The sequence below is a fragment of the Callospermophilus lateralis genome, chromosome 3 (assembly GCF_048772815.1).
Source record: "Callospermophilus lateralis isolate mCalLat2 chromosome 3, mCalLat2.hap1, whole genome shotgun sequence".
Classification (NCBI taxonomy): Eukaryota; Metazoa; Chordata; class Mammalia; order Rodentia; family Sciuridae; genus Callospermophilus; species Callospermophilus lateralis.
This window is the reverse complement of record NC_135307.1, coordinates 106,831,032-106,858,276: the sequence shown is the minus strand read 5'-3', so window position 1 is coordinate 106,858,276 and position 27,245 is coordinate 106,831,032. Positions and strand designations below refer to the sequence as shown.

At 40.8% G+C, this 27,245-nt stretch overlaps 1 protein-coding gene across 4 annotated transcripts in view; it reads right to left on the bottom strand.

The window, feature by feature from the left end:
* Tln2 (talin 2) overlaps positions 1 to 27,245 on the bottom strand; it is a 394,566-nt gene that overhangs the window by 105,824 nt on the left and 261,497 nt on the right. For all 4 annotated transcript variants that reach the window (XM_076850883.2, XM_076850885.2, XM_076850886.2 and 1 more), the window contains 14 exons: positions 26,260 to 26,361; positions 25,535 to 25,611; positions 23,625 to 23,805; positions 22,664 to 22,777; positions 20,423 to 20,531; positions 19,435 to 19,643; positions 18,770 to 18,868; positions 14,769 to 14,936; positions 13,437 to 13,731; positions 10,649 to 10,815; positions 6,558 to 6,686; positions 5,383 to 5,496; positions 3,272 to 3,385; positions 199 to 333 (listed from right to left, as the gene is read on the bottom strand). In XM_076850883.2, coding sequence (XP_076706998.2) covers positions 199 to 333; positions 3,272 to 3,385; positions 5,383 to 5,496; positions 6,558 to 6,686; positions 10,649 to 10,815; positions 13,437 to 13,731; positions 14,769 to 14,936; positions 18,770 to 18,868; positions 19,435 to 19,643; positions 20,423 to 20,531; positions 22,664 to 22,777; positions 23,625 to 23,805; positions 25,535 to 25,611; positions 26,260 to 26,361 — 2,013 coding nt within the window. The remainder of the gene's footprint in view (positions 1 to 198; positions 334 to 3,271; positions 3,386 to 5,382; positions 5,497 to 6,557; positions 6,687 to 10,648; positions 10,816 to 13,436; positions 13,732 to 14,768; positions 14,937 to 18,769; positions 18,869 to 19,434; positions 19,644 to 20,422; positions 20,532 to 22,663; positions 22,778 to 23,624; positions 23,806 to 25,534; positions 25,612 to 26,259; positions 26,362 to 27,245) is intronic.

The following is a 27,245-nucleotide window of genomic DNA, read 5'->3' as shown; positions in this document are numbered from 1 at the left end:
TTGCAAATGGAATGGACAGCTCTCCCAAGCAAGATGTTATAAAACTTCTTAGAAAAGGTGTAACAATTTAAGTGCCAGATCATACATATTAAGGGTTAGCTGTGCTCAGGCCATGGGCAGCAACATGACCCTCCAGCAGTAAGGAACAAAAAACCCCACTCTTGGCGAGCTGACTGCTGTGCTGAGAGCCCCACTTGCCTTCTGCGAGGCGGTGCGCAGCTCGGCCAAGCTGGTTGCCAGGTTCTTGGCACACTGGCTCAGCTGCATGGCTGCGGCCTGGTCACTCACAGTGGGCACCGCGGCCTTGGCAGAGGACACCATCTTGCTTCCAGGCTGTGGACAGATGAGAAGAAAGTAAGACAGCACCTGGGCAGCAAGAGGCATAGACCCACTGGCAGAGCCTCCTCCATGGCAGCCAGACGTACTTCACCCTTGTGTGCAACCAGAGATATGAAAAATTGTGCTTGATGTGTATAATATGAATTGTAATGCATTCTGCTGTCATATGTAACAAATTAGAATAAAAATTAAAAAAAAAAAAAAACACATTAATCACCAGCTACTTCCCTGCCCCACCCTACAAATTGCCATACCTAATCAGATACTCCAGGGCAGAACAATCTAGGAATGTTAACAACAACAAAAATGTATGTGTTGTGAGGGGTTAGGGGAGGCAAAATCAGGAGAGTTGCTTGGATTCTCATTTAAAACTGATTTCAAAGAGTTCCCTATCCAACAGTTTTCTTGGAATAGCTCTTTATTCTGAGTTTCAAATATACCCAATAGATTATTTAGAAAATGAAGTAAGATGCAGCAAATAAAATAACCTCACATTTCATAAAACAAAATAATTTTACCACGCATGGAAATCTGTGTGCATGCACATGTTTTAAAAAATAAGATCATACTATTTATAATCTCAATTAAGATTTTTATCTTTTCATTAGCTATATAGTATTCCACTGTACACATCTGTAAATATTTCTCAATTCTTGCTCTTAGGCATGTTCTATTTTTTCCAATATAATAAATAATGGCATAATAAATGTCTTTCTAGCTAAATCTTTGCATACATTTACAACCTTCAATGTATAAATTTTTAAAACTGAATTTCTGAATCAAAGAGTGTGTATACCTTTAAGGCTTTTAATGCTTCTCTTTAGAAAAGTTGTAACAATCTAAGTGCCAGCTTATAACTATGAAGGACAAAAGCTTATCTTTTTAAAATTCCTTAACTCTTTGACTTAAATTCTTTACTTAGTGAGAATTTACAAGAAAAACCAGAATGAGTCTACTGGGTTGTGGCTCACTGGTAGAACTCTCCCCTAACATGGGAAGGCACTGGGTTTAACCCTCAGCACCACATTAAAAAAAGATACATAAATAAAAGTATTGTGTCCATCTACAATTAATATATATATTTTTTAAAAAGCATGAACAATTCACATAAAACAAATAACTGAAGCATATGAAAAAATGTTTAACAATGTAAAAACCAAAGACAGGCAAAACCAAAAAGAATTTTGTAGAAAAAACTGGAAAAACATGTTTCTCAAGTGCTTAACTCTCCTTCTTCTAAAAGATGTATTAAAAAGTATGGTCCATATAATATTAGTTACAAATGTAGATTTGTTTAATCTTCTGGAGAGGCAATTTTTTATGTGAAGAAAGTTTAAAATGTCTAAACTTTTTCATCTGTCAATTCTATTTCTTTTTTAAAATATTTTTTTTATTTATACATGGGCACAATATCTTTATTTGGTTTATGTATTTTTATGTGGTGCTGAGGATTGAACCCAGGGTCTCACAAGTGAGAGGCGAGTGCTCTACCACTGAGCCACAACCTCAGCCCCTGTCAATTCTATTTCTATTCATTTTAACCTTGCCTTTTTCTCATAAAGATCTAAGTGTCTATGAGAGGAATGTTAAAAGAACAAAAGAAAAGAAAAAAACAGGGCAGAGAGAGAATGGAACCAGGAACACATCTACACTATTCCGTCACACACCCTACAGTCCTGTCAGTAGCAAGGTGTGGACAGCACATGCAGCTGGCTCCAGGATCTCTAGTAAAAAGACAAATATTGATGCAAGTATAAGTCTCAATGTTCCAAAAAATTAAATAAGCTGCTTGCAAACCTGTTTTTAGGAATTTACCCTCAAAAAGCAATTCAAGAAGGAAACATAAATTTGAGCACAGAAATAGGTTGTTAATGAAGGCAAAAAAGTTAACAATCTATATGTCCAACAATGGGAGAACAGTTAAACACAGAATATGCATATGACAGAAGATTGTTCAAAATAAAAAAAATGCTCATGTGTTACAGGAAAAACACAAAGGGTGTATTTGCAATGAACTGCAATTTAAAATACATTTTCATATACATATATGTGTACGTATACACACACACACACACACACACACACACACTCTGCATCTGTGCAGTTAAACATGAAGAAATAAAAACATTTATGTTCCATCTCTGCTTGTTGGGGTTACAGCAATTTTGGAAAAATCACCCACTGGGTGGATCACCCTGGTCCTACAACTGTGTGTTGAAGTAGAAAGGGATGAGATGTTGAACTGCCTCGGTGGAATTATCATGAGAGGGTGGCAAGTGGCCCAAGTGTTGTTTCCTGGATGTGCTACCCACTCCAAGGGGAGACCAGTTCCAGGTCCTTTGGTTCATATAGCACATATCAGCTGTTTGAGATATAATTAAAGAAAAAGTGCTGATAAAGTAGAGAGATATGAACATAAGCAGCATGTAACACGGAGATTCCCCGTGACTGAACATTCTCACTTCATTCAATTTTCCTTAAAATGGATCTATCCCTTACCCCACAAGGACTGCTAATCCTGACCAACTGTCAAAATGACCTGAGGATCAGTCAATCCCATCTTTGGAGAAGCTTATGCTCACCACTTGTGTTTTCCTGGTCTGGAAATGTCAGCACTAGGCATTCTAGAAATCTAAAGCAATACCTGGTTCTGGGCTGTTCATACAACTTGTAACCTGATATGTTTTGTTTTTCTCTTTAAGGAGAAATAAATAAGATATCCCCAAGAAAAGTGAATCATGGACTACCTCCCCAGGCAATTTCCCTGTAAGTTAGCATTTTGCTTTGCTAAGCAAAAGCTACCTCTACTGAGATTGGTCAGGTCAAGACATAGCTAAGGCTGTGGGATCCACTTATTCCTCTTCTTAAGGACAAAGGTCAGATCCTCCCCATTTGGGTGCTCTGCGTGAAACCAAGGTGATCCCAAGGTTACCTGGAGGAAGTTCTGGCTGGAGATGATGAGAGCCAGCTGGGCACTAAGGTCTTCTGCTTGAGCCTGGCTCCCTCTCACCCCCTGGACCAGCTGAGGGATGTGATCAGCCACTGCCTACAGGAAGCAAGGAGATAGACACTGAGCATAGGTGGCATGGTGGAACTATCAAGAGAGGGTGGAAAGTGACCCAGGTGGCTTATTTTCTGGATGTGATACCCACTCCAAGGGGAGGCCAGTCCCAGGCCTTGGGTTCATATAGCACATCAGCTAGCTGAATCTTCACCAACACTGAGTCACATTTCCTGGGTTCTCTTTTCCCCACACACTCTACCCTGTGGTTCCCAAATGTCTTGATATGTTTGGCAGAAGATGATTCTCCATAATGAAGCATTAAAAGGATTTCCCTAGTTACAACACACACTGCCCTGGTCATTAGGATTGCAGAATTAGAATTCAAAAAATGACATGACTCACAGGTAACTAAACTGAAGTCTTATGGTCCCAGAGAAGAAAGTGCAAGAATTTCTCAGCTACCAGCACCTTTAAGTGCTCTGGCCTCTTATTTTGTAGGCATGCATTCTGTACTCCAGCGTTCATGTGGCCATAGCTCCTCTTTCTAAGTTCTAATGAGTTATTTCTCAATGTGGAAAGCTCAAAGCCCAGAGCAAAGGAGAGAAGAGCAGCAATGGAAAAGGCAGGATTGCCAAATGGTAACCTTCTCCAGGGCCTTAGGAGATAAGCCCTCCATTCTCTCTGTGCCTGTGTCCCCTCTGAAGAGCCAGGCATCAGAGGTCTCAGCACCACAGACGATCATTGCTGGTAAAGGTGTCCAGAGCATCCTGGCCTGATGACACATCTTTTCCAAAAACCTGCTTCAGCAAGGGTTAAAAAAATATTTCCATGGAAAGTTTTCCAGGCCCTTTCCAGAGCTAGTAATTCCAGTAATTTGGTCCATTTTCCCTTCTCCACCTGAACCTGACAAATAACACTCCTCTCATTTCCTGGCAGGACACTCAGAGACCAAGCATCTTCAGGTTCTTTACAAAAAAAAGAGAGAGAAGGCTCATCCTGTGGCATGTCCCTGGATGTGAGCAGCACCTGCTCCCTGAGGACAAGCCATTTTCCCATCCCTGCGGGCTACTGAATGGAGCCCAGAGCAGGAAACAACCCCCCTCCCAACAGTGGCCTCACTCTCAACAAACCCCTCTGCTTCCACATAGTTCAAAGCACAGTAAGCCCAGGATCCCAGCACATTGCTCATGTTCTTTCTTCTAGAACACAACTGATCCCCAGCAGGGGGCTGAGAACAGAAATCAGGAACAGAAGGCTCTCTACAGTAGAAACAGTGTCACCTCTTAATCATTATTTTACAGAGGAGATTTAAGGAAGGAGAGAGAGGGAAATTAGCTCTGATAACCTCAGCACACAGCCCTTGCTGATCACACCTTCAGGAGACTCCAGCCAGACATCTTGCTGGCTTGTGGGCAGTGACTCTACCAGTGGATTTTGTGCCTGGAACCACTCAGAGATGTCCTGGGAGAGTCAGCTCCCTGGGACAATTGCAAACCCAGCCTGACCTTGAAGAGAACGGAACGAAGGTGTTTGTAGTAGGCTGGTCTCAACATAGAATCAAGGCCCGAATATTGGAAGAAAAGAGACAAATGGGTGACAAAACAAAGCACAAAAGCACAATGCCACAGAGCTCAGACAGGATGAAATAAACCCTCAAGGTGGAATTAGTAGAAAGCAGGAAATCAACCGGCTACAATGAGGAAAGGCTGAAGGTGAAGGCCCGCCAAGAGAGAGGCACTCCGGAAACCCAGCACCTCATTACTATTTCAGAGCTCTAAAATGGTCTCCTCATTGATTTTCTTTGATTCAGTCTCTCAAAAAGAAAAGAAAGCAGACAAAAGAAATGCAATACTGAGGGTGGGGGAGAACATTTATATTCTCCCTCCAAACATAGCCCATCCACTTAATGGACAGAAACCAGACAGGGGTACACCTGGAACGTGGAGCTGAACCAACTGGATCTGGGGCCTGGACCTTTCTCAGTCACCAGGAGGCTTGTCATTCTAATGCCATCAGGGCCACCTATGGTGGAATCTCACCTTACAGCTCTGGACCAGCTGCTGCTGGGCTGCAGGGTTCTTGTTGGATGCAGCTGCATTCTGAGAGGCTGCGATGGTCTGTGTGGCTGCAGCTGCAGCCTGCTTAGCAGCAACCTGTAGAGCAGAGTGGAGCAGGTCAGGCTGGGTTTGCAATTGCAGAATCACCCATGCACATCCTGCCACTTTCAAGCCATGAAGCTCCAAGAACAGTCTGCCTTTGCAAAACCACTGATGATCCCAACCTCATCCTGTCCCACTATCTGCTCTGGGTTTGTACTCCCTGCATCAAGACAGCCTTACCTGAAAGCTCAAGTTATGATGCTTGTCTTTCCCAAAAAGACAAGGACAATCCCAAGACTGTGATGGCATTGATAAGCAGCAGTATCAAACTTAAGCTCCCTAGGGAAAAAAGATCTTCCCCCAGGCTACTGTGTATGTAGAGCAAGGCAGTGGTCCAGGACTTTCCTTTCAGAGCACCTGGAGGCCTCAACTCAGAAACCTGTGCCACCAGGGTAGTTAAATGAGTTTACTATCTCCTCTTCTTCCAAGCACAAGTCTAATTTTCTTCCTTCTGATCATATATGGAGGGATTCCCTATGCAACATGATCTCAACTTCTACTCTTACCCCATTTTTGTAAGGGTCTCCTTGTAAATTCCTGAGAGAAATGATGTTTTTGCTACATAGTTTTTGCCAATAACTATTTCAACTCTTGTCAGAATATACTAAAAAAAAAAAAAAAAAAAGACAAAAATATTTCATCTTATTCTCACACCTGTCCACCCAAAAGTACTCTCCATCTGGTCTTTCAATGTCCACATTTTCTATGGGAAGCCATGTAAAAAGTCATTGCCTACCCAAAATATCAACATTTTCAATGAATATGTGCATCCTTTAATGCCGGGGGCGGGGAGAGGAATCACACTTTGGCCTGGAAAAAAAAAGTCTGCATTCTATTTCTGAGAGTTAGAAAGGATTTTAACTTTTGGAAGCCATGAACTACAACAATTGTTCAAATTGTGTCAATGCCTTTAAAATAACTACACTATCTGATAAGGTTGTTAACCTTGATTTAGCTTTCTCATACGGCTATTGCTTTTTGTTGATTCAACTATTTTTTCAAATAAATCTTTACAATCTAAAATGGCATCCTTGAAAGCCAGTATTTTTCCTAACCTCCAGCCGGTTGACAATTTTTTTCTTAATAGCATTCTGGGCAGCGGCGTTGGTTGCTACCCGGAGACCTTCGGCAGCTTCTCTCAACCTTTGCTGCTGGTCTTCATTCTCTGGGTTAGCTGCAGCTCCCTGTAAATGTGAAAATAAAGATTTCAGACACAGTCACTGAACACATGCTTCCAATTTTCCTTTTTTCTAGTAATAGAAAATACGTGGAAGGAAAAGCCAAATGCTTCAAGCATCTTTATGATTAGGATGTCTCCCCTTACGACCCAAAACATTCACCAGGGGGATGTTTCAAATCTGCATAGCTAAACAGTATCCAATGGTAATAATTAAACTCTGGAGATTACAGGTATTGGTCATCCTTACAAATTACCTTGTGATCTGAAAACCATGGTTTAAAAGACATTAAGATATCACATGTTATTCTGTTAAAATATATTTATTCATCAGCTAAATATTAATTTAAATAAAAACGAATACATTTTGCTCCAGCCTGGAGTTTATATATAAGGTAAAGGGCACAGAAATTTTTTTTTAGAAGGATGGAGAGTTGTGCCAGCATCACTTACTTTTCTTAAATCTCTTTTTACTGAGTTGAAATACTTTGTGTCAAATACTATTGTGTCAAAAGTTGCTCTCATGGAAAGAGACTGGAGCAGTAATTACCATAGGCTGGGAAAGGTGTAAAGAGCAGGGGGATGGACAGAGGGTGGGTTACAGGTGCAGGTATGCAATTGGACAGAAGGAAAACCATCTAATGCTCTAAGATAGCACAGTAGGACAGCTGTGGTTGATGACCATTAATTCTATATTTTAAAATAGCTGGCAGAAAAGATTTTAACATTTCCGGCACAAAGAAATGATAGAGGTTTGAGGTGATAGATATGCCAGTTACCTGATCTGGTCATTTAACATCATATACATGTACTGAAGTACCACATATATATGTATAATTATGTATTGATTAAAAAATTTCACCCAAAAGATGTTCAGATAAGTCTCTTTTCTCCACCTCTCTCAAGGAGATTTTTATGACACTTGGCAAGGCAGACACACATCTTCACTTCACTGCTGAAACATCTGGTAGAATAGGTAGATGTAAAAGGTGAAGAAGATTCCAGTAAAAATACATGGCCTGATGAAGGGAATGTTGGGGGTGGGTAAGGAGAGGGGTTACGGTGGAGTGCCCCCAAAAAGACTTCAAGGAAACACTGGTTAAAAACCAAGCCTAGAAATTTTGTTGCTGGAGAGTCAGAATCGGAGAACATAGCAAGTAAAGCTGGTAGCCAATTGAATTAGGAAAAGAAACCCAACAGCCTTAACCCGACATAACGTGTGTCCCTCGGCTAGTTCTACAGACCTTTAATTACTTTAGCTGGACATGTCCTCAGAAACTATGTGGATTCTATTTAGATGTGTGGGATTCTGAAGCAGGAAAAGGCTAAAGATAATGAAGAAGGGATACATTTTTACTCCACAAAGACTTAGGGCAGGTGCAGCCTTCCTTTTGCACCCCACAATAAATGCAGTGATCAAGATTTTTCTCATAAGACCTGGATATTTGTGACCAGCACTTGACATGTATAGACCAACAGCCTCTTTCCATGACTTCAGGATAATAATACTTGCTTGCAAGGTAGGCAGGACAGCAGGGAGAAGCCCCCGGGTTTACTGAAAATCAATTTTTTGAATGTCTTAAGTTTTCCCATGGTTAATTCATCAAAGTTACCATAACTGGTATCTTTTATAAAAATTATAGTAATTCCTACTGAAAGGAACTGGTCTGGCCATCTTCTTGAATAGGACTTTCTACTAACTTAACCACTTTTAGTTGTCTTGATTTTGAGTTTCTAGCAACTGTGTGTAAAAGGATTGCTTGGGCTTCTTGTGTATTCTTTTGCAAGTTTATGAAGTCAGTTCATTTTATTCTGGTCATTGGGTATTTTTTTAAGCCACTCCTTGAATGCCCAATTTTGTATTTTGAGTAGCTATAAAGAAACATTTCAGCACTACACACTGATGCTTTGCACCTTCTTCTGTGATGCCTTTTTTTTTTTTTTTGGTACTGGGGATTGAACCCAGAGGTACTTAACCAACTGAGCCATATCCCCAGCCCTTGAACTTGTAATCCTTCTGTCTCAGCCTGGATTATAGGTGTGCACCATCATGCTCGGCTGCAATGTCTTTTTTGATGATGTATATGGAATGTGGCAGACCAAAATTAGCTTGAAATATTAGCTACTGACTAAAAAATATTTTTCTCTGTGTACTAAATATATACTTCAGAAGTCTAACCATTAAATGTCCTTTAGCTTTCTAAAAAAATTATCATATTAAAATATTGTTATGAAGACAGTGAATTTTAACTAAAAGTACAATGAATTTACAAAACCAACACTGTCTCACTAGCATATATTATAAAAAATCATAGATCATTAGAAGAAACAAGTTTTATGCAACTTGGTAAATTCAGAGAATTGGCTTGGTGAGCAGTGACATTAAGTAATGAATGTTAGTCCTGGTTCAGTGACATCTGGCTTTATCTTTTTGAGCTTAATTTTCTCAAAATGTATAAAATAAGGGACTGACTAGATTTTCACATTCTAGCTAATAATTTCTTGCAAACATGAGGGCTTATTTGAAATAGCAACTTATAGACTTAGAAGGGGAAAAATAGTAAAACATTTAGAAAAATGAACCACAATACAAAAACCCTAACATATTTTTGGCTAAAAGCGGGGTGGTGAAAAGCAGAGCTTTGTGGGTGCAACAGGGGACAGAGACAGAGAAGGAAGTGCAGACCCTGCCTCTCCCCAGGTCTTTCCTTCCCCTTCCCTGGAGCTAACTCTATGATCTCTCTGTCCTTCAGGGGGCACAATGGCAAATTCAGTCCAGAAAGGTCCTGCACATGGCTTCTGTACATCCCAAAACATTTTAAGTGAATTCACAAACTTAGGTGAGCTATGGAGCCAGGGAAATGGGATGAGATGTGGAATCGTGTAATGAATCTTCTACATGTACAGATACATTAAAAATGTTCTTTTGGGGGCAGGAAGTTGAAGGTGATTCCTATTTCTTTTCTATACTTATTTGTATTTTCTATTAGTTACAGAAGTGCTGTGTGCTTGATGCATAATAATAAAGCATAGAGAAATAAGGCCATTTCTATTTAAAACAGTTCTCACTTAGAGGTACACAATGGAATATCCTGTATAACTCTCACACACATGGTCTCACCAGTAATTTTCTGAGTCAGGACCTCTGGAGGTGGAAATAAGGCATTGAATTATAATATTTCATGGGAAGCTCTGAAAGAGACCTTTGGTTAAAAATAACTGGCTTTTAGAAGCATCATGCTACAGCATAGCTGTCAAAATGCACAAAGCCAACTCTTAACTCAAACCCTTACACAGGTTGAGCATCTCTAATCCAAAAATCTGAAATCCAAAATGTTCCCCAATCTAAAACTTTTGGAGTGTTTACATGATGCTCAAAAGTTAGATCTTAGGGAAAAAAAAGTTAGATCTTAGATTTTCAGATAAGAGACAATCAACAAGTAAACTGTTTGAGAATATTCCAAAATTGAAACAAAACAAAACTCTGAAATCTGAACTACTTCTGGTTCCTAAGCATTTTGGATATGGGATACTTGAGCTGTGTAACATTTTAGGTCGCTCCTGGAAATTGAAGTACAGTGAAGTTGGAAACACTCTATTATGCAAAACCTTGATAGCAGTTTAGTTGAGAAGTCAATGGAGGGCAAGGTAACATTGAGACTAGAAAGAAAGTCATTGTAGGTGAATTCACTGCTGAAAATGTCCAGGTTCCACTTGCAATGAGCCAGCAGTGAGGAACAATTGCAAAAAGAGCCCTCACTGAGCAGGGCACTTTGCTGTCTGTGGCTCAGTCATCTCCTGTCCCTTGAAGAATTTCTGTCCATGTTTAACATCCTCCTGTACCACCTAACCCAGGTTAAATGTTATGAAGCCACTTAGATTTTAAACAAAGAGGAATGCAACTGACCATCCTTCAAAATCTTAACATGATAGTCTTTGTTTTTCAAATCAACAAATCCAATATCATACCTTTGCAGCTTCTACCATGCGAGCAGTGGAGTCAGCCAATAGCTTTGCTGCTGCCAGGAGCTTCTTTGAATTTTCCATGTCAATTTCAGCCTCTGCATCTGACCTCATGGCATTGACAAGATCTGAAGTGGCCTGGGCCAGGACCCGGGCCTGGCGCACCATCTCACCTAGAGGGTGGGACAGACGATGCAGGCTGTTTGGCTGCCTTTCAAAGTGGGTACAAGCTCAGAGGTCAGTACAGTCTTATCTCTACTCCTCTGACAAGAAGGATGGAGGGAACCGAACCTCCATACTCTGCTCCTAAGCAATGGGCCCGAAGTACAGCCAGAATGGAAAATATTCCCTATTGCTCCCAAGGCAGTACTCCCCAAACACATCCAAGTTCAACCTGTAACTATGAAGGCTAAACATGACACAAGCAGCCAAAAGAGGAGCACTTCATAAAGAGAGGGCAGGAAACAAAATTACATGAATTTACTTTTAGTAAATAGTTATTTAGAAAACACTGTTTACCTCACTTCAAGAGGCACTTATACAAAAGCCTCTATAATAAACTCTGTGAGAAATCAGCATAGGTAAAATTTATTTCTAAATTTTGGATTTGCATCTACCTATGACTGGATGACTATGACAGCACATAGCCCACTCTTTGCTGTTTGGACCTCCCTAGTAGGAATATTGTCAGGCTCAAGTACTAGAGATGCCTTGGCCCAGTGTCTCCATCAATGTCTTCTTGCTCACATTTTTCTTCCCAGCACTGATTTGGACCCAGAGTTTCCAAATGTTGGGTCTTACTGTCCTTGTGATTTTACTGAGGTCTACTTCAGCTTCCTTTTGGAAACAGAAGGGGTGAAATAATAAACATCACAAATGAAACTACTTCATTAAAGGACTTATTCCTTGAGTCAAGTTCAACTGAGAAGAATGCAGGAGCACTGTGATGTTAAGGGGCAAGAAAAAAGCTTTTCTAAACATAAAAATGGGCTAAATTCAGTGTGATATCCTGGATTAGATCATAGGACAGTAAAAGGACATTAGTGAAAAAAATTGACATAATCCAAATACTGGCTACAGTTAACAGTAATGTGCCAGTGCTTATCTCTCAGCTTTGACAGATGTGTCATGGGAAGATGTTGTCATTAGGGAAGATGTTAGAAATGGGAGAAATGGAAAGGTATGTCGAACTCTGAAACCTCTGCAACTTCTTTATTTTTTCAAATCTGGAAACAGTCCAAAATAAAACACTTATATTAAAAAAAAAAAAACAAATTGGAAGATACACACACACAAATCCAATTGTGTGGCACTTTCCTATTTTGTTAAATCATTTATGAAGGATATAGATTATAATTTTCTAAAAAAGAAAAAATAACCTTTGCTTTAAAGTATTACCATTTGCTGGGGAGGAAGTAGGAAAACATATTTCTTACAAAATACTGATAGGTTGCAACTATAAATCCTTTTGGAAATAAATTTCAAAAAATTTTAAAAAGGACATACCTATGGCCCAGCAATTCCACTGATAGAAATTTATCCTTCATACATACCCCCCAAAGTAAACTAAGGTATGCTTAGTAAACTATAAGAATGCTTATTGTAGTATTAATTTAGTAAAAGCACAATAAGCTAACTTGGATATCAGCTAAATGTCCATTAAAAGACAATTGTTTAAGTAAAAGCAAGCCCTCCAATAATTAACATAGAGGTAAACATGAAAAAGTCTCTAAAACATATTAAGTATAAAAAGATTGTAAATAGTATATGTAACAATTCTGCTTATATAAACAGTAAGGCGGTCTCCTCTTTTCCTCACACACATAACTATGGGAAGGTCAGGGGTTTTGCTAAATGAGTAGGTTATAGCTGCTCTTATGGGTGTGGGAGGGGTAACTGTGAGATAACGAATATGAAAATCTGTCCACTGTAGTAACCATTTTACTATATATGTATCTTTTAACATCATGATTATGCCTTAAATACACACAATAAAATTTATTTTAAAAAACCCAAATTGCTAAGTGTCAATGCTGGGCATTTAGAGGGCATAGACGGGCTGAGTCTAATTTACTTTTCAACTAAATACTGAAAAGGTATATTACATATATTTTTTAAATCGACTCAGCAAAGCAACCAATTCAGAGCTAAACTTCCCCTTTCTAGCCCTCAGATCCAAAAAACAATATTCATCTGCTTTATTCACCCTGGGGCCAGGTAGCAGGTAACTGGTACCCTGATGGAATACCTCTGTGACTTAGAGCATGCCTACTTGCTTTAGACCAAATTGCTTGCTATGTCCTGCCTTGCATCACTCCAGGAAACTCCAATAAAGGTTGCAGTGTGGGCCTTCCCCTTGCTCCTGTTCTCTGCTTCCTGACCACCCTGGTGTTTTTCGCCATGACCCTGCATGGCCTGTGGTGACTCTCTGGGGACCTATAGGTAGGATCAATTGATCAATTCTACATTACATGCCTTGTCTCTGTTTCCTCAGTAGCTGCTCTGACTTTACCATACTATATGCAACCTGTACATTTTTAAAACAGAAGGGTTTCACTGTGAATCCAAATTACAATAAAAACCTGGTTAATTTTGCACAAGTCTGTAACTGTGGCTATAAACGAGCATTTTAGAAGTCCCACATTATCTTTTTCAGAGCCTCAGCAAGGAAGTCTCAGACTAAGGCTGATGAGAACTTGCTCTTGCTAGTCCAGTAGCTTTTACTTATCCTATGGTTATTGTCACCATAAGGGAGCCCCAAACCCCTTCATCTACCAACAGCCATGTGCCTCACCAGCATCACCCATGGAGCTGAAGATGCTCTCGGTGACACACATGATGGTGTCGGTGGCTTGGTCATAGCGGCCGATGGGCTCTCCTCGACTGGCAAACTGCCGCACATGCTGCAGGAGGTCATGCAGGGCCTGGCTGACCACGCTGGCTGCCGCACTGACTTGCTTCAAGAGCTCACTGTCACCAGTGGCTGCCTGGCAGGCTCGGACGCAGTTCTCCACTGAGCGATCCACAAGTTTCCCTGCCTCAATCAGCTGCTCCTGGCACACGGGGGAGCTGATGGTGGGGCTCACCACCTGAAGCGAGACAGAAGTGGGATTTGGATGCTGCAGGTGATGTCTGGTCCCCAGTGTGACTGGCATCTCCCTTGAGTTCCTTTGTGCCCTGGGCTTGAGTTTTTCAAGTACCAGGGAATCAACTAATTTACTGCTGTGTCTCCCTATAGTTCACTATTACACTTTGGGAATTTAGTGTCTTGCTAATTTACATTCTTTATTAGTCATATATGACAAATTGGATTACTACTTCCATAGAGATTTCTGATATTTACCAATTACAGCACGTTCTTCTTAGGATCTTCTGAAGTGAGCCTTCTGGCCCAAGATGAAATGACTACCTAAAAGAACTGTATTTTTCCAGAGGTACCTGGAACTTTGTTATTTATTTGTGGATCCCATCAGGGTAGCCATGGCAAGCAGGAAAATCATTGGGGTCACCCCTAGATTGATGCTCAAATCCTCCCACAAGATATGAAATGCCAGGCTTGTAAGATCACACATCTACGTAGTATGAGACATTCCGGGTCCTGTCTTAAGAATACACGTGGTGAGTAGAAAGGGCATCTGGGATCAGATGGTCCAAATTATACTGTAGTCTGTCTCTACTTCTGTGGCTGAAAGCGCCTTACTAACTCAGGTTCTTCCTCAACAAATGAGGGATAATGATACTTAATTTGCAGGATTGCCAGGGAGCTTTAAAAATGTGATTCCTAAAACAGAGTGTATATAGCCTAGAACAATTCACATCCTCACTCAGTTACTGCAGTATGGAAAGGACCCTCCAAAGAGCTGTGGATTATTTTTGAACCCATTCCTAACACTGTACCATACAACAAAAGGCTCTTCCTGTGCACTATAAATAAAATGCCCTGGGGGAGAGAGCCATTTGCAAAGACATGGATTAGAGAAAAGGACTAACTGCCTGAAAAATTGAAAAAAAGCACAAATGATAAATTCAGCAGCTTATACTAAAATCCTACCACAACACCTAAAAGAAGAAGACACCAGAATGTGTGGCATGGGGTAGGAAGATCTGCGGATGCCAGCTGGCTTACCTTGGCACATGCCACAAGCTGAGAAGTGGAAAGGGCACACTGAGTGGCAGCAGCGATCACCCTGTTCTGTAGGACAGTGTCTTCAGCCACTTGGGCAACATTCTTGGCCTTCAGCACCAACATGGCAGCAGCATTGGCGACAGCTTTGGCCAAACTCATCAAAACATCCTAAAAATAGGGAATAAAGTACTATTCAGTAAATTTTTTTTCTATTTACCCCTTAACAGCCTGAAAAATATGTGGCATCCACTTAAACATTTCATTCAAATTCCATTTGATCTTTTTCTTCAGCACTTAAGAATTTCTTTTCACTTTTTATTTTTTGAAATGTTAACTTTTTCCTAGAAGTAACTAAGGAAAAGGACTTGTATCCTAATTACACAGTCTCTTCCTAAACTCATTAAATAATATAGGTTTAAATCTAAAATGGGTTAATTCAAGGAAAAGATTTTTATTTCAACCACTGATTCACATCCATACAGTTATCTCACACTTGGTTTTGACAATGTCTCTTGAATATATGATTGATGTGGTGGACTAGGAGAAGCTGAAAATATACCCAGATGCCACAAACACCATGTGCTATAGGCAGGTTATAATTCATGACCTCCAATAGTTTGAAAATTTATCTTTTGGATTTCTGCTTTGCACAAGGATGCAAGTTATCATTGGAAAGTCAGACACATCTCTGCCTCCAGAGGGCAATGTTGGACATGCACAGACAAATAGCTGTCCCAAAACCTACAGCTGAAGAGCCAAGGAATGCTCTGAACATAAGTCATTCTCAGCGTCTGTAGCCTTGTGGTTAGGGATTAAATTATTATGGAAAATGGAAAAGAGAACCCACACAAGTAAACTAGTTACAAGATGATCTGACTGATCTTGATACAAGATGCAAGGAGTTCTGAGCCTTTGAAGATGAGTTTATGCTCCAACTCAATGAAAAAGCCATTCTGTCGGCAAAAGGGAAGACTCCTTTGACTTGGCTAGTCAGATTTGTCACCCATCTGTTTGACCTGAAGAATAACCACTGTTAAATTTAATTTACCTCTTTGCTTTTAATACTGAAAGCAGTTTATTTGATTTAGAAATGCTTTCTCAAACATGTGAGCCATTTTTATTTTGAGCAAACATGTCAAGGCTTTTTCCCTAGAGGAAATGTGGTCAGAAGTCTTTATTAATTCATCAGATAATAAAAAGCACTTTTGATTCTAAATGCAAAGGGCACCCACAGAGTCTTTACAATGAGATATTTTATGAGAAGATATATTGGAAAGTGTGTTCAGCCTGCACCATTTTACACACACAAAAAAAGACTATGTGACATTCAGGCAAATCTGAAACCCAAGGAAGCCAGTTTTGAAGTAGACAACCAAGTGGTCTTCAAGGAACAGTTCAGACCAGCCTTTCTCAGGTCTGTGGTGATCCCACATATCCAAGGAAAAAGTCAAGCCCAAGAAGCTTAAAGCTGACCTTCCTTTGGGAGCTGACTGACACTTGTCCACTACACAACTTTTCCCAAGATGGACCACAAAGTTACGATTTTTAGACACCTATCTCAAAGCTCAGTTAAAAAGCCTGAATATCAATAATATATTGATATTACTAACAAGATTTTTAAACATAACTTCCCAAAGCAGGCCACAGTATTCTCTCACTTGATATGAATCCATCTTTACATAAGGGGACCACAATTCAGTAATGTAGAATTGTGATTGTTCTAAAGGGCTTTGTTAAAAATCACTTTAAAAAAAACCCTGTTCCTCCTATTAATTTTGTCCAAAAACAACATAGTTAGAAAAAGAGCATGATACTACAGCTATAGTTGCTGACAAAGCCTTTGTCAAACTTTTCAACAAGACCACTATTATGTTGCCTGTGTAAAATAAATCTTTGTTAACTCTGAGAACATGCAGTACACTGAGAACCCAAGAAAAGCTCTGAGATATGATCTTAAGACTCAGAAAAATAGAGTAAGAAATTGAATGTGAATAAGCTAGGGGCTACCCCCACTGGAAGAGGCTGAGGATTACCTCCTTGAAATGGGCCCTACCCAGGGACCTCATACAAACTGAACTACTGAGTCACTCTGAGCATAAACCTGCCTCCCTAGCTGTGACTAAATAGAAACAAACATCAGGAAGCAGAGTTTGCATGTGAATGCAATGAAAACAATCTGTTAAAGGAAAGGAGGCAAAGTTTAGAAAGCACAAGGATGCATGAAATTTTGTCTTAAGGCAGAATCATGACTTTCTCCTCAACTGTTCTTAGCACTTTGGGGAGAATAATAATATTTTCAAGGAAATTAAATTGGGCATTTAAAGATAAATCTAGAAAACCAGCAGCTGAATCTAACATATGCCAAATTCCTAAGTAGATACACCTGCCTATAAAAAAATACCTCAGCTCATAAGTGTAAGGCTAATACATGGACAGTTTGAGGATTTGGAAGGACAGTCAGAATGGGGGCACAATCAACTTGGGTTTAGATGGGTATATTTCTGCAGTCTGCAGTGAATTCTATTTATAGTGAAATTATTTCTGGCCAGCTCAATGAAATAATTGGGACCTACCTTCCTTCATGACACAAATGTTCATACACTGAACATCTGACTGTACCAGGATACAGGTGGGTCCTATGATCACAGCACCACAGGTATGTGGAGAGTGAAGGAGACACAAATAAATCTATGCATGAAGGTACACATCTGATCACATCATAGTCTGACAAACCTTGGTAGTTCTATAGAATATGACATGCAAAACTGTCACTCATGAAGCAAGAAATTGGAATGCCAGACACAGCTGGATGAAGAAAGCTTTTTTTGTCTCTCTCTCTCTCTAAAATATTACCAAGTCATTGCCAAATGAAGACATGGTCAGAGAGGATGCAGCCAAAAACATAGGGAAAATGTATTTTGGGTGTCAGGGAGTTAATAAAAAACACATTAATTTTCTGAATTTGGTGATATTTGTGATGTTGCTTCTGATATTTGAAATTTGTAGTGATTTTTTCCCTAAATATTTCACTGCAGTTACATAGACGTATATTAAAATTTTAATGATGTAATACATACACATACATATTAAAAATTTACTAATTTGCAAAAAACTTTAAAGATCAATGAAATTTTGCTGAATTCTCAAACAATGAGCTTGACACAGAATTCTGGTCCAGGGAACCCAGGTATGAACAGTCACATTTTAATTAGGATGGCTTTATGCATTACTTGCAAAATTAGAGACTTAAGAAGAGGAAGGAGTAAGGAACATTGGCCCATAGGTGCATGAAGAGAGCTCATCTTGGCCTGAGTCACTCAGCTGCTGGCCTCGGCGCCCCGTCTGTGGGTTGGAATAAGCTGAGATCTTGTCTGAGCTGCAGCATGGTTATGCTGGCTGTGAATCAAGCCAGCTGCAAACAGTGGCTACAGCTGTTCACCCAAGGGCAAACAGCACGTTGCTGGAAAACAAAGGTCACAGAAAAGACTTCACCACCACACTTATGGTTTTAGATGAGATACAGAAGGTAGAACCACCTCTGAATACAAAGAAAAGCCTATAGTGTGTTGTGCCTGAAGACGGGTGTGTATGGTTTTCACATTTACACGGGGACTCAAGAATGATGCCAGAAGAAACTGCCCTTGAAGAGAGAGAGAACAAACCTGAACAGGAGTTGACAGCTGTAGAGGTTAGGTGGCCAATACAAGGGGTTAGTGACTATTTTCTCCACTTTTATATTTAAAGTATATCTAGAAATTTGATAATCAGAAAGGTTAAATAAGTGTGATAGTGTGATGGTGCATGATTTATGTGTAATGAGCCTTTCTATTTAAAAAATTTTTCTCCATTAACACAAAAGACCTCACTTCCCTAATAATCCCTCTCGATCTTATTCTTGACAGCTCAAAGATTGGAATTGTTTTCCATCAAATTCTCCCTGATCAGTTCTGAACCAGCACTTAAGACTCTCTTCTAAAATTGTAAGGCTGAACATATCTTACTTGGAACCGTTCATCAGTCTCATTCTCTCCGATCTGTCTCAGAAGATCTCCACTGGCTTGTCCAATGCTTCCAGCAGCAGTCAAAACGGTCTGTCGAGGCTGTGAACAAAGAACATACTTTGGTTGGAAGGAAAATACATTTCCTCTACAGTGTCTTCAGCCAGGCCAATGTGGAGAAGAATCACATAGGACTGGCAACTTTTATACATCAACAAGAATCTCAGTCTATTGGCCAACTAGGAAACAATGTTCCTGTGAAATCTGTGCAAAGTAGATACCGGTCTTACACACACCAGCAACAGGTGGATGGATGTGAAATGTCCAATGAATGAGCCTCATACAGCTGGTAAAAAGGTGGTAGGTGCTGGATGGAAATTAGGGTACAAACATGTATCCTCTTTAAATGTGTGCTAGTCATGTTTGTTAAGTTTCTGGGAATGTACCTAATTAAGTACCCTTGTGGGAAGACCTTCATATTAAGAGCTCAACCAATTCCAAAAGTTGAACAAAAGTATCTACACCAATTTCAACAACTCCCAATACTGCTGTGTGGTAACATACTCCATTCAGATAGAAGGAAGAGCTCAGGAAGTCAAAGGCCCACAGTCTCCAGGGTATGCAGGTACTCATCTGAATTTGAATGAGTGCTGGTCCTTGGAGCTTACCTCTCCAGAAGTAGGCTGCACAGCTTTCAGCAAGTCAGACACTGCCCCAGCGAGGGTCCTTGCAGCTCGGAGCAAGTCCTCCCCACTGCCCACCTCATCGTCCATGAGGGCGGCCAACAGCTTCACACCCTTGGACATCTCCGTCAGGTTGGAAGAAATAGTAGTGATTGCACATCCCACGGCTGTGTAGTCAGTGTCTGCAGGGTCACCTGGGACAGAGAAGGACCATTACAATCAATGCGGGGTGGTGAAGGATGAGGAGAATCCAGGTTGACAAGAGATGACAAGGTTGGCAAGTGGTCCTGGTGAGAATTTTCAAAATCCCCACAATGGCAGTAGCTCATTCTCCATAGCTCTGCAGGAGTACAGTGAGATTGACCACACCTGTTTCCAAGGTGACTTCAATAAGGTCCTCTCATCTGTTGGCTTCATAAATTAAGACACGGAGCATGGACAACTTTAAAATTCCATAGGAGGTCTCGGCATGTCATGGCCCTTTTTGCTAGGCTTTTGTCAGTAGCCCAGGGGGTCAACTATGCTTTGGAAACATTGACACTGTAGAGTGAAGCCAGGGTATCTCCTGCTCTCACTTGACAGCGTCAGGCTGGGAGTCACACTATGCCAGAAGAGACTGCTGTTGGACAAGATAGGAAAAGGCACAGATGATAGATTTGTCCTTTCAAGATCATTTTCAGACATAAGTTCCCAGAATGGAGAAACTGGCCTCACAGACTTTGAAGTATGTCCAGCATGTTGACTAACAATGAGGAGAGCTACATGTGTGTTTTGTGATGATGATGCATGACAATGATAAAAAGGAATGAGATGTTCCTTACATTTCTCTTGGATAAATGGAAAAAATACCTAAAGCAGGCCAAGTACCTAAAAATACACTACCTTCTCATCATATGAAAATCTGTTGTTTCAATCAAAGAATATATATTTTTACACAAAACCACAATACACCACAAAATGCTCAGGGACTTACCAGCCGTGAGGTTAACGACTGAAGCCGTTCCAGCTGTAATAGCATCGACTTGAGAATGAATTTCGTGTTTGGATTCGTCCACTTTGTTCTGAACCCATACCCTAGACGCCTGTGAAGCCAGACAAAAGCATGACACAATCACAGTAAAAAATCACCCATGGGACCAGAGAAGTCGGCCATAAAATGAGGCCAGCATTTTGGTTACATTCCCCTTACTGGGCTGGCACTGAATGAGCTCTTGAGTCATCTTAAACAATATCCTTAAAAGCCTTTTAATCTGTTCAGAGATACTGAATGGCATATAACTCCATATCTTATACTGTGTTTTTTTTTTATTTAAGATTTAAGGGAAAAAATTCTATGTGGCCTTAGGTAAATTCAATTGAAAAAGAAGAGAAAAATCAATGTCTCATAATAATACTGCACATTAGCACTAACAGTTCTTGGTAATTTTCACTTTGCTTTTTAGGGAACACAGTTAGAATTGAAGATTTCAGTCCAATGCAGGAAGTATTTCCTGTTTACAAGGTCCACCCAAAGACAATGCCATGCTCATGTGGATGTGCTACCTTTCCCGGTAGGACTGGGTCCAGGGGCCAAGACCCCTGTTCTGGATCCAGCTCCACTGTAAGGTAATGGGACCCTGGGCAAACTATATCCAGGTCCTATGTCTTGTCTTTCTTCTATTGAAGAAATTCAACTGTTAAAAAAAAAAATCTTTCCAGCTCTCACACTGTCTTGGAATCTATACATAGTAAAATAATTATTTTCTGGCACTTCAAGACTTATCTAATAAATGATCATTTACATAGGTAATGGTAACCCTGTTAGTAAGATGAAGATCTGCTTCTCAAAATAACCCCAAAATATTAATTTATGACCAGGATGTGTGGAGCACTAATAATAGCTTATTCCATTCTAATTCTTTGAAAGTTGGTGAGGAGGAATGTTACATCCAGATATTTTAAAGCTCAGTCTCATGATTACCTGGGATATGGAAGTCTGCCATATATTTTCACTTTCAAGTTTTCCAGAGTAAAATATTTAATAATTTCAAATACTTGGTGGAAATAGCACTGAGGACACCAATTACCCTGTCCCTCCACCACAGTATGCGAATGGAAAAAGCCTCAGGGACAACTTGGAAAGCAGTCCTGGCCAGATAGGATGACGCTACAGATCCTCTCTTGGTTCTGGCACCCATAATGGCATCAGCCTATTCCACAGCAGTGGTTATCCTTGACTGCCCTTAGAATCACCTGGGAAGAATGAAAAACACTTATGTCCAGGACCCACCCACTATGATACTAATTTATGTGGTCTGGACTTGGGTTTTAGGCTTCATTTTTAAAGCTCAGGTGATTGAGGTGAGACTACTAGCCACTGCCTCTCAAATTTTAATGTGTACACAAGGCAGCGGGGAACCTGGCTGAAATGCAGATTCTGGTTCAGTAGGTAGGGGTAGGCGTATGATTTAGCACCTCTTCCAAGATCTCATGAATTGCTGCTGCTGGCCTGTGGACCACATTTTCTTGGAGAGGAGTTAGCTGGTTTCATGCTGCAGCAACTATAGGAAGGTCTTTGGGCCAATTACCCTGCCTTGCTGCAATGCTCAGGGGTTATCAAAGCATGATCCTTACACAAGTAGCATCAGTTTTACCTGGGAACTTGTTGGAAATGCACATTCTTAGGCTCCACCCCAGACCTTCTGAGTCCGAAAGAATGGAGCTAGGTCTCAGCAACATTTTAACAAGCCCTCCAAGTGACTGTGATACATGCTAAAATTTGACAGCCACTGATAGTAATAAATATAACAAAACACCTACTGCTCACTGAGCTCTTAACTACATGCTGGATACTTTGCTAAGAATCCTACATGTGATTAAATCACTAAACCTTCATAAGAACCCTATTATGAATGACACAATGGACATTTAGAGAGGGTAAATTGCCCAGATTGAAACAGCCAGTGCGTGAATAGGGGAGCTGGGATATGAACCCAGATCACTTGACTCTGAGGGCCCAACTGCTCAGTTCAGTGATCCTACCAACAGCCTGCAGCAATGATTCTCTTCCCCTGGGCCACAACTGAGAGACAGAGTTAACATCCTGGAAACCACATGGCTTTCCTTGTCATTTAGCTGAAGACTGAGATTCACCTCGTTGAATCCAGACAGAGCTCATAACCTTGTTTTCTGCCAGAACAGAGACAGCAAACAAAACCCACAGATCAATATTTACCATATCCTGGCCGAGAGGTGGCAGTGAGTCAAGCTCACTGAGGTCATCCTGGGCCTGCTGGACAGCATGCATGCTTGTGTTGATGGTCCCCATAAGGGCCTGCTGGGCTGAGGTCTGATAAGGCAGATAAACAAGGTAGTCATAGAATGTTCCTGGGACTGACAAGGCCCTCCATGCATAACTGCAAAACTCAGCTCTGAGCTCAGCCAAAGGTACATCTTAACAAGTGCCTGAATTATCTACCATTTCAACCTGGGGACCAAAACCAGACATTGCATTATATTAATAGAATACAAAATGAAGGTGATTGCAACAGAGGAATTATCATCAGAAGACTCTAGAGAGCTTAATTAGCTGACAAGAAGGCTCAGCTAAAGCCTTAATTTAAGGATTTAATTTTGAGTACTGAGGACAGAATATCTCATACATAGAAAACATGTGTTAAATGAGAATGTTTCTTGATCAGTACCTAAGAATTCCATCCAAAACTAACAGCCAATATGCTTTTTAAGAGTCAAATTATTTCTGAGCTTTCAGGCTCTTGAACTTTCAAACATTTTTGCCTAATAGCAAAGGATCCCCAAGGCAGGCCTGAGAGGCACTGAGTTAGCCCAGCCCAGTAGAAAGGAATTAACAACCCCAGGGATGGAACATCAAGATCACTAAAGGTCTGGTCTATTTCTCAGACTCTTGGAGGATATCTGAGATAATTGGTTTGATACTATTATAGTGAAGAAGCAGTCACAAACCACAGTGAGAGGTTTCTGATTTTAGCAACAGACGAATCTCTAATCCTAGACAGGAGTGATCAGAGTCATCCAACTAAAAGAATGCACAATTTGATGAGCTGTGGTTCAGATGGGAGAGGGAGTCCCCGACACAACCCATTACTGTCATTGGTGCCTCCTCTGGACACAAAAGACAACATTCTACTGAACAAGAGACAGGTACGAAATCTCACCAGTGGAGGCATGTGGCCTCGGTGCATCTGCCCAACCATGACTTGCTGCTGTGGTGAGGGCATACTGCCAATGTTGAAGGTCTCAGGCCCACTGGAGCCTGAGCGCATCACGGCTGGCAATGCCACTGAGCCATGCTCTGCCTTGCCTGTCCTGTTGAACTGCTGCTGCAAGATGGTGGACCTGTAGAGAAAGGCAGCTGGTCACTGTGGGGTTGTCACCCATGTGAAGTACAGTGAGAAGACAACATGGGTGCTACAGGTGCTTGCTGCTTTCTGCTCTGAAGGATAATCCAAAGAGACACACCCAGTTGGAGACTTGGGAATGAAACAGAATTCATTGTCATTTATCTCATTGTCTCTGAGCCTTGAGATACTCTGGCACCTTTTCCAAAAGATTTTAGCTAGAGACTGGGAAGAAGTTTTAAAGTGTCTGACAAAAAAATTATGAATTTTTTACTTCTTGATATTTTCTTAGAATAAGTGGTATAAGCAAAGGACTTGGGTAATCTGAAGGTAAAAGGACTGAGGGTGGCATATCTTCTTCAGGAACCCAGTAGATAAACCCAAAGGGAGGATCTGGGGAGTCTGGATAGCAGAGGCCTTTGTCTTGACCCATCACAGATCATCCCAAACATCAACAGCCAAGCGAGGATCCCAAGGAACAAGACATCTGTAAGAGAGATATCAATGTGGAGGGGTGACAATAGCGAGGGTAGTCTGGGGTTCCAGGAAGAAGTCCACTGCTTTCTGAGATCTCAGCAAAAGATCAATACAGAAAGAAGTGGAAGGTCTAGTGATTGTGTCCTGGACCATTCCTCCTCCTTGCCTAGATCAGACCCACAATGATGGGAGATTGTGGAGATTTCATTGGTACCAGGCAGGCAAGAGCCCCAGCTCAGATACTTACTGGGCTGTTCCTATGGAAAATATAAGAACAGCAGAGTCTTCTGAAATGATCAGCTCACCCTGTCAGGAAGTACTAGTTTAGCAATTTCCATGTAGTGGTCATTAATAATTCCAAGGAGTTAAGGTACTTTATCAGGGAGTAGCAAGTAAGGAAATGCATTATATCCAGTTGGCACCGTCTTGTGTACTCACAGAGGATAAATGGAAAAGTACCTTCAGGGTTATTAGAAAGCAATTTGTGAGAAAGCAGTGAAAAGACTGCAAATATTAGAGAAATAACTACCATGGATAAGTGAGTTGATTATAATGGAATGCAAGAATTTTCTGGGAGTATATTGTGGGGAACATTACAAGATCTGAATCTGAGTTCTGGGCTCTGTGTGCATCTCAACTAACTCCAAGATCTTTGGTTTTCTCATCCATGAATCTGAGATGATCACCACTGGCTTATTTCTTACATAGGACTACAAGGTGGTAATATTATTTCTATTTTGTAGATACGTTTGTGCAGATAGAGAGTTCAGGGGCAGAGAATAAAAGACAACTGTCCCCATAGTCCATGTTATTAATCACTGACCTCTGCTACATCATAGCCAGCAAGGCAAGTGTAGCATGTGGCAAGTGCTTCATAGACAACAATCTTTTCACTGGTAAGAACCGAAATTCCCTTCCCCAAAAGGACCAGAACCAAACAGAAGCTATGTTCCAGCCTCTGGGGGAAAAATAATGCAATTCATGAGATTCCATCAAAAATGCAGAATGGAGCTCCTGAAGGCTCACTGCCTCTAAAGAAGGAGTGGAACACCACACATGCTCAGTGTCTCCCCAACAAAAGATACCTAGACAGACATTGCTGGTCTGGGGACCACACTTGGAAAAGACTTGACTATACCATCCACTATCATCTCTTACAGGTGATGAACTTCAGAGCTGAGCACAGAGCTGGTAGGGGGGAACCTGTCCACCTAAAGAGAAGGTAGTTCCCCAGCACTCCCGACACTCACTTTTTGGGGGAAACCGACTCTTCCAACATAGTTGACTCCTCATCGCCTTCTAGGCCAAATCGGTCTTTACTTTGTTTCTGGAGGTAAAGCAAGATGCAACAATGAAAATGAAGCTTTGCATTCATGTAAGAACCCTTGAAAAGAACTTTAGAAGGTACACAAATAAAAATGTTAAAGTTAACCCAAATTTTCCTGAATTAGAAAAGCTATGGGTGAACAAAACCATGATAACAATAAAAGAGAAATACATTATTTAATATAGATAAATAATGTCTTATTCTTGTAGATTTTGCATTGCAAAAAATCAAGGCTCATATACTAAAATTCTACCAAAACTTGGTTATTTCAGTGGTTGTTTAGCTGTATTATGAAGCCTTAAGAAATCTGTTTTTTTTTTTCTGTACACCATTATGACATTTAGTCCCATTACATTTATTAAGAATGAAAACAAAAATGTCTCATGAAAACCCAGAATACTTTACCCCCTCAGTTTGGGTTTCTGTAAAGGCTGGTGACCCAAACCTGACCTTATATAAATGTTGCAGCAGTAAAACCATAGGATCTCAAGGCCAAAGATGTCTTATTAACGCAATTCTAATGTCAAATATTAAATTAATGAATTAAGTGTTTCAAATAAGTGATTTTTTTCAAGCTAGCTACATCATCTAAACTGAGCCTTTTGATGAAGCAGCTTTGCTTTTCCAATCTGCATCAATACCAAATACCTTTTTGAGGATGATGTCAATGTATCCTGCAATCAGCTGAGATATTTGTTCTCCTTCGGTGGTTTGTACTGAATAGTAGCTTTCCTGATACTCCCCAAAGTCCTGGAAAAAACAGCAGTAGAAGAAACATGGCTACATCTGATCTATCAGGCATTTTAAAGCCTCAGAGGATCGAGTTCCAGAGCAGCATGACACAGACCGACTTTTCCCCATAACTCCCCTCTATGTAAATCCCTAAAATTTAACAATGATAAAAGGGTTCTGGAAACTGGAAAGGTAAAGTGGCTGGGAGCCTCAGGACTTGAGGAGTCCCAATGTGGCTGGTTCTCAGGTTTTGTTTTATGTCCCATGTACCCCCACAACTGGGAGCTAGAGAGGCCGGAAAATGAGAACCTCCAACAGTTAACTTCTGAAAAGCATGTTCTCTCTGTTTAAGAGACCAGGAGAGGGGGAAACCCAACAGACACTTATCCAGGAGCCACAATGCCATGTAGAGGACCTGGGCTGGTGCTCACCAGCAGCTGCAGAGCAGCAGTGAAACCCCAGACCATCCCTAGCTCTGTTCTGCAACCCAGGCAGGTGAGTAGTCTGATCCTCTTGCAGCAGTGAATGCAGTGAAGCTGTCTCCCTGCTTTCCACCCAGGGCACAAAGAGACTCGGACCCATTGGCTTCTCTCTCCCCAGCATAGGTCACTGAACAAAGAACAAAGCTGTCTAGGACGGTACGGCAAGGGCACAGGAGGAGGAAAATCGGCACTATGACAGAAGCCTATAGAAGAGGCCAGAGCAGCCCACAGCAAACCTGACCAGGTGGCTGCCTATTCCAACAAGATTTAAGTAACATCATAGGCTCCTGACATACAAGTCAAGATGTCTAGGATGTAATAAAAACATCACTATTCATAGTGAGGACTACGATGACCATGTGTGAATGAGAAGACACAACTAATGCCAATAAAGGAACTCTGATATTATAAGTATCTGAT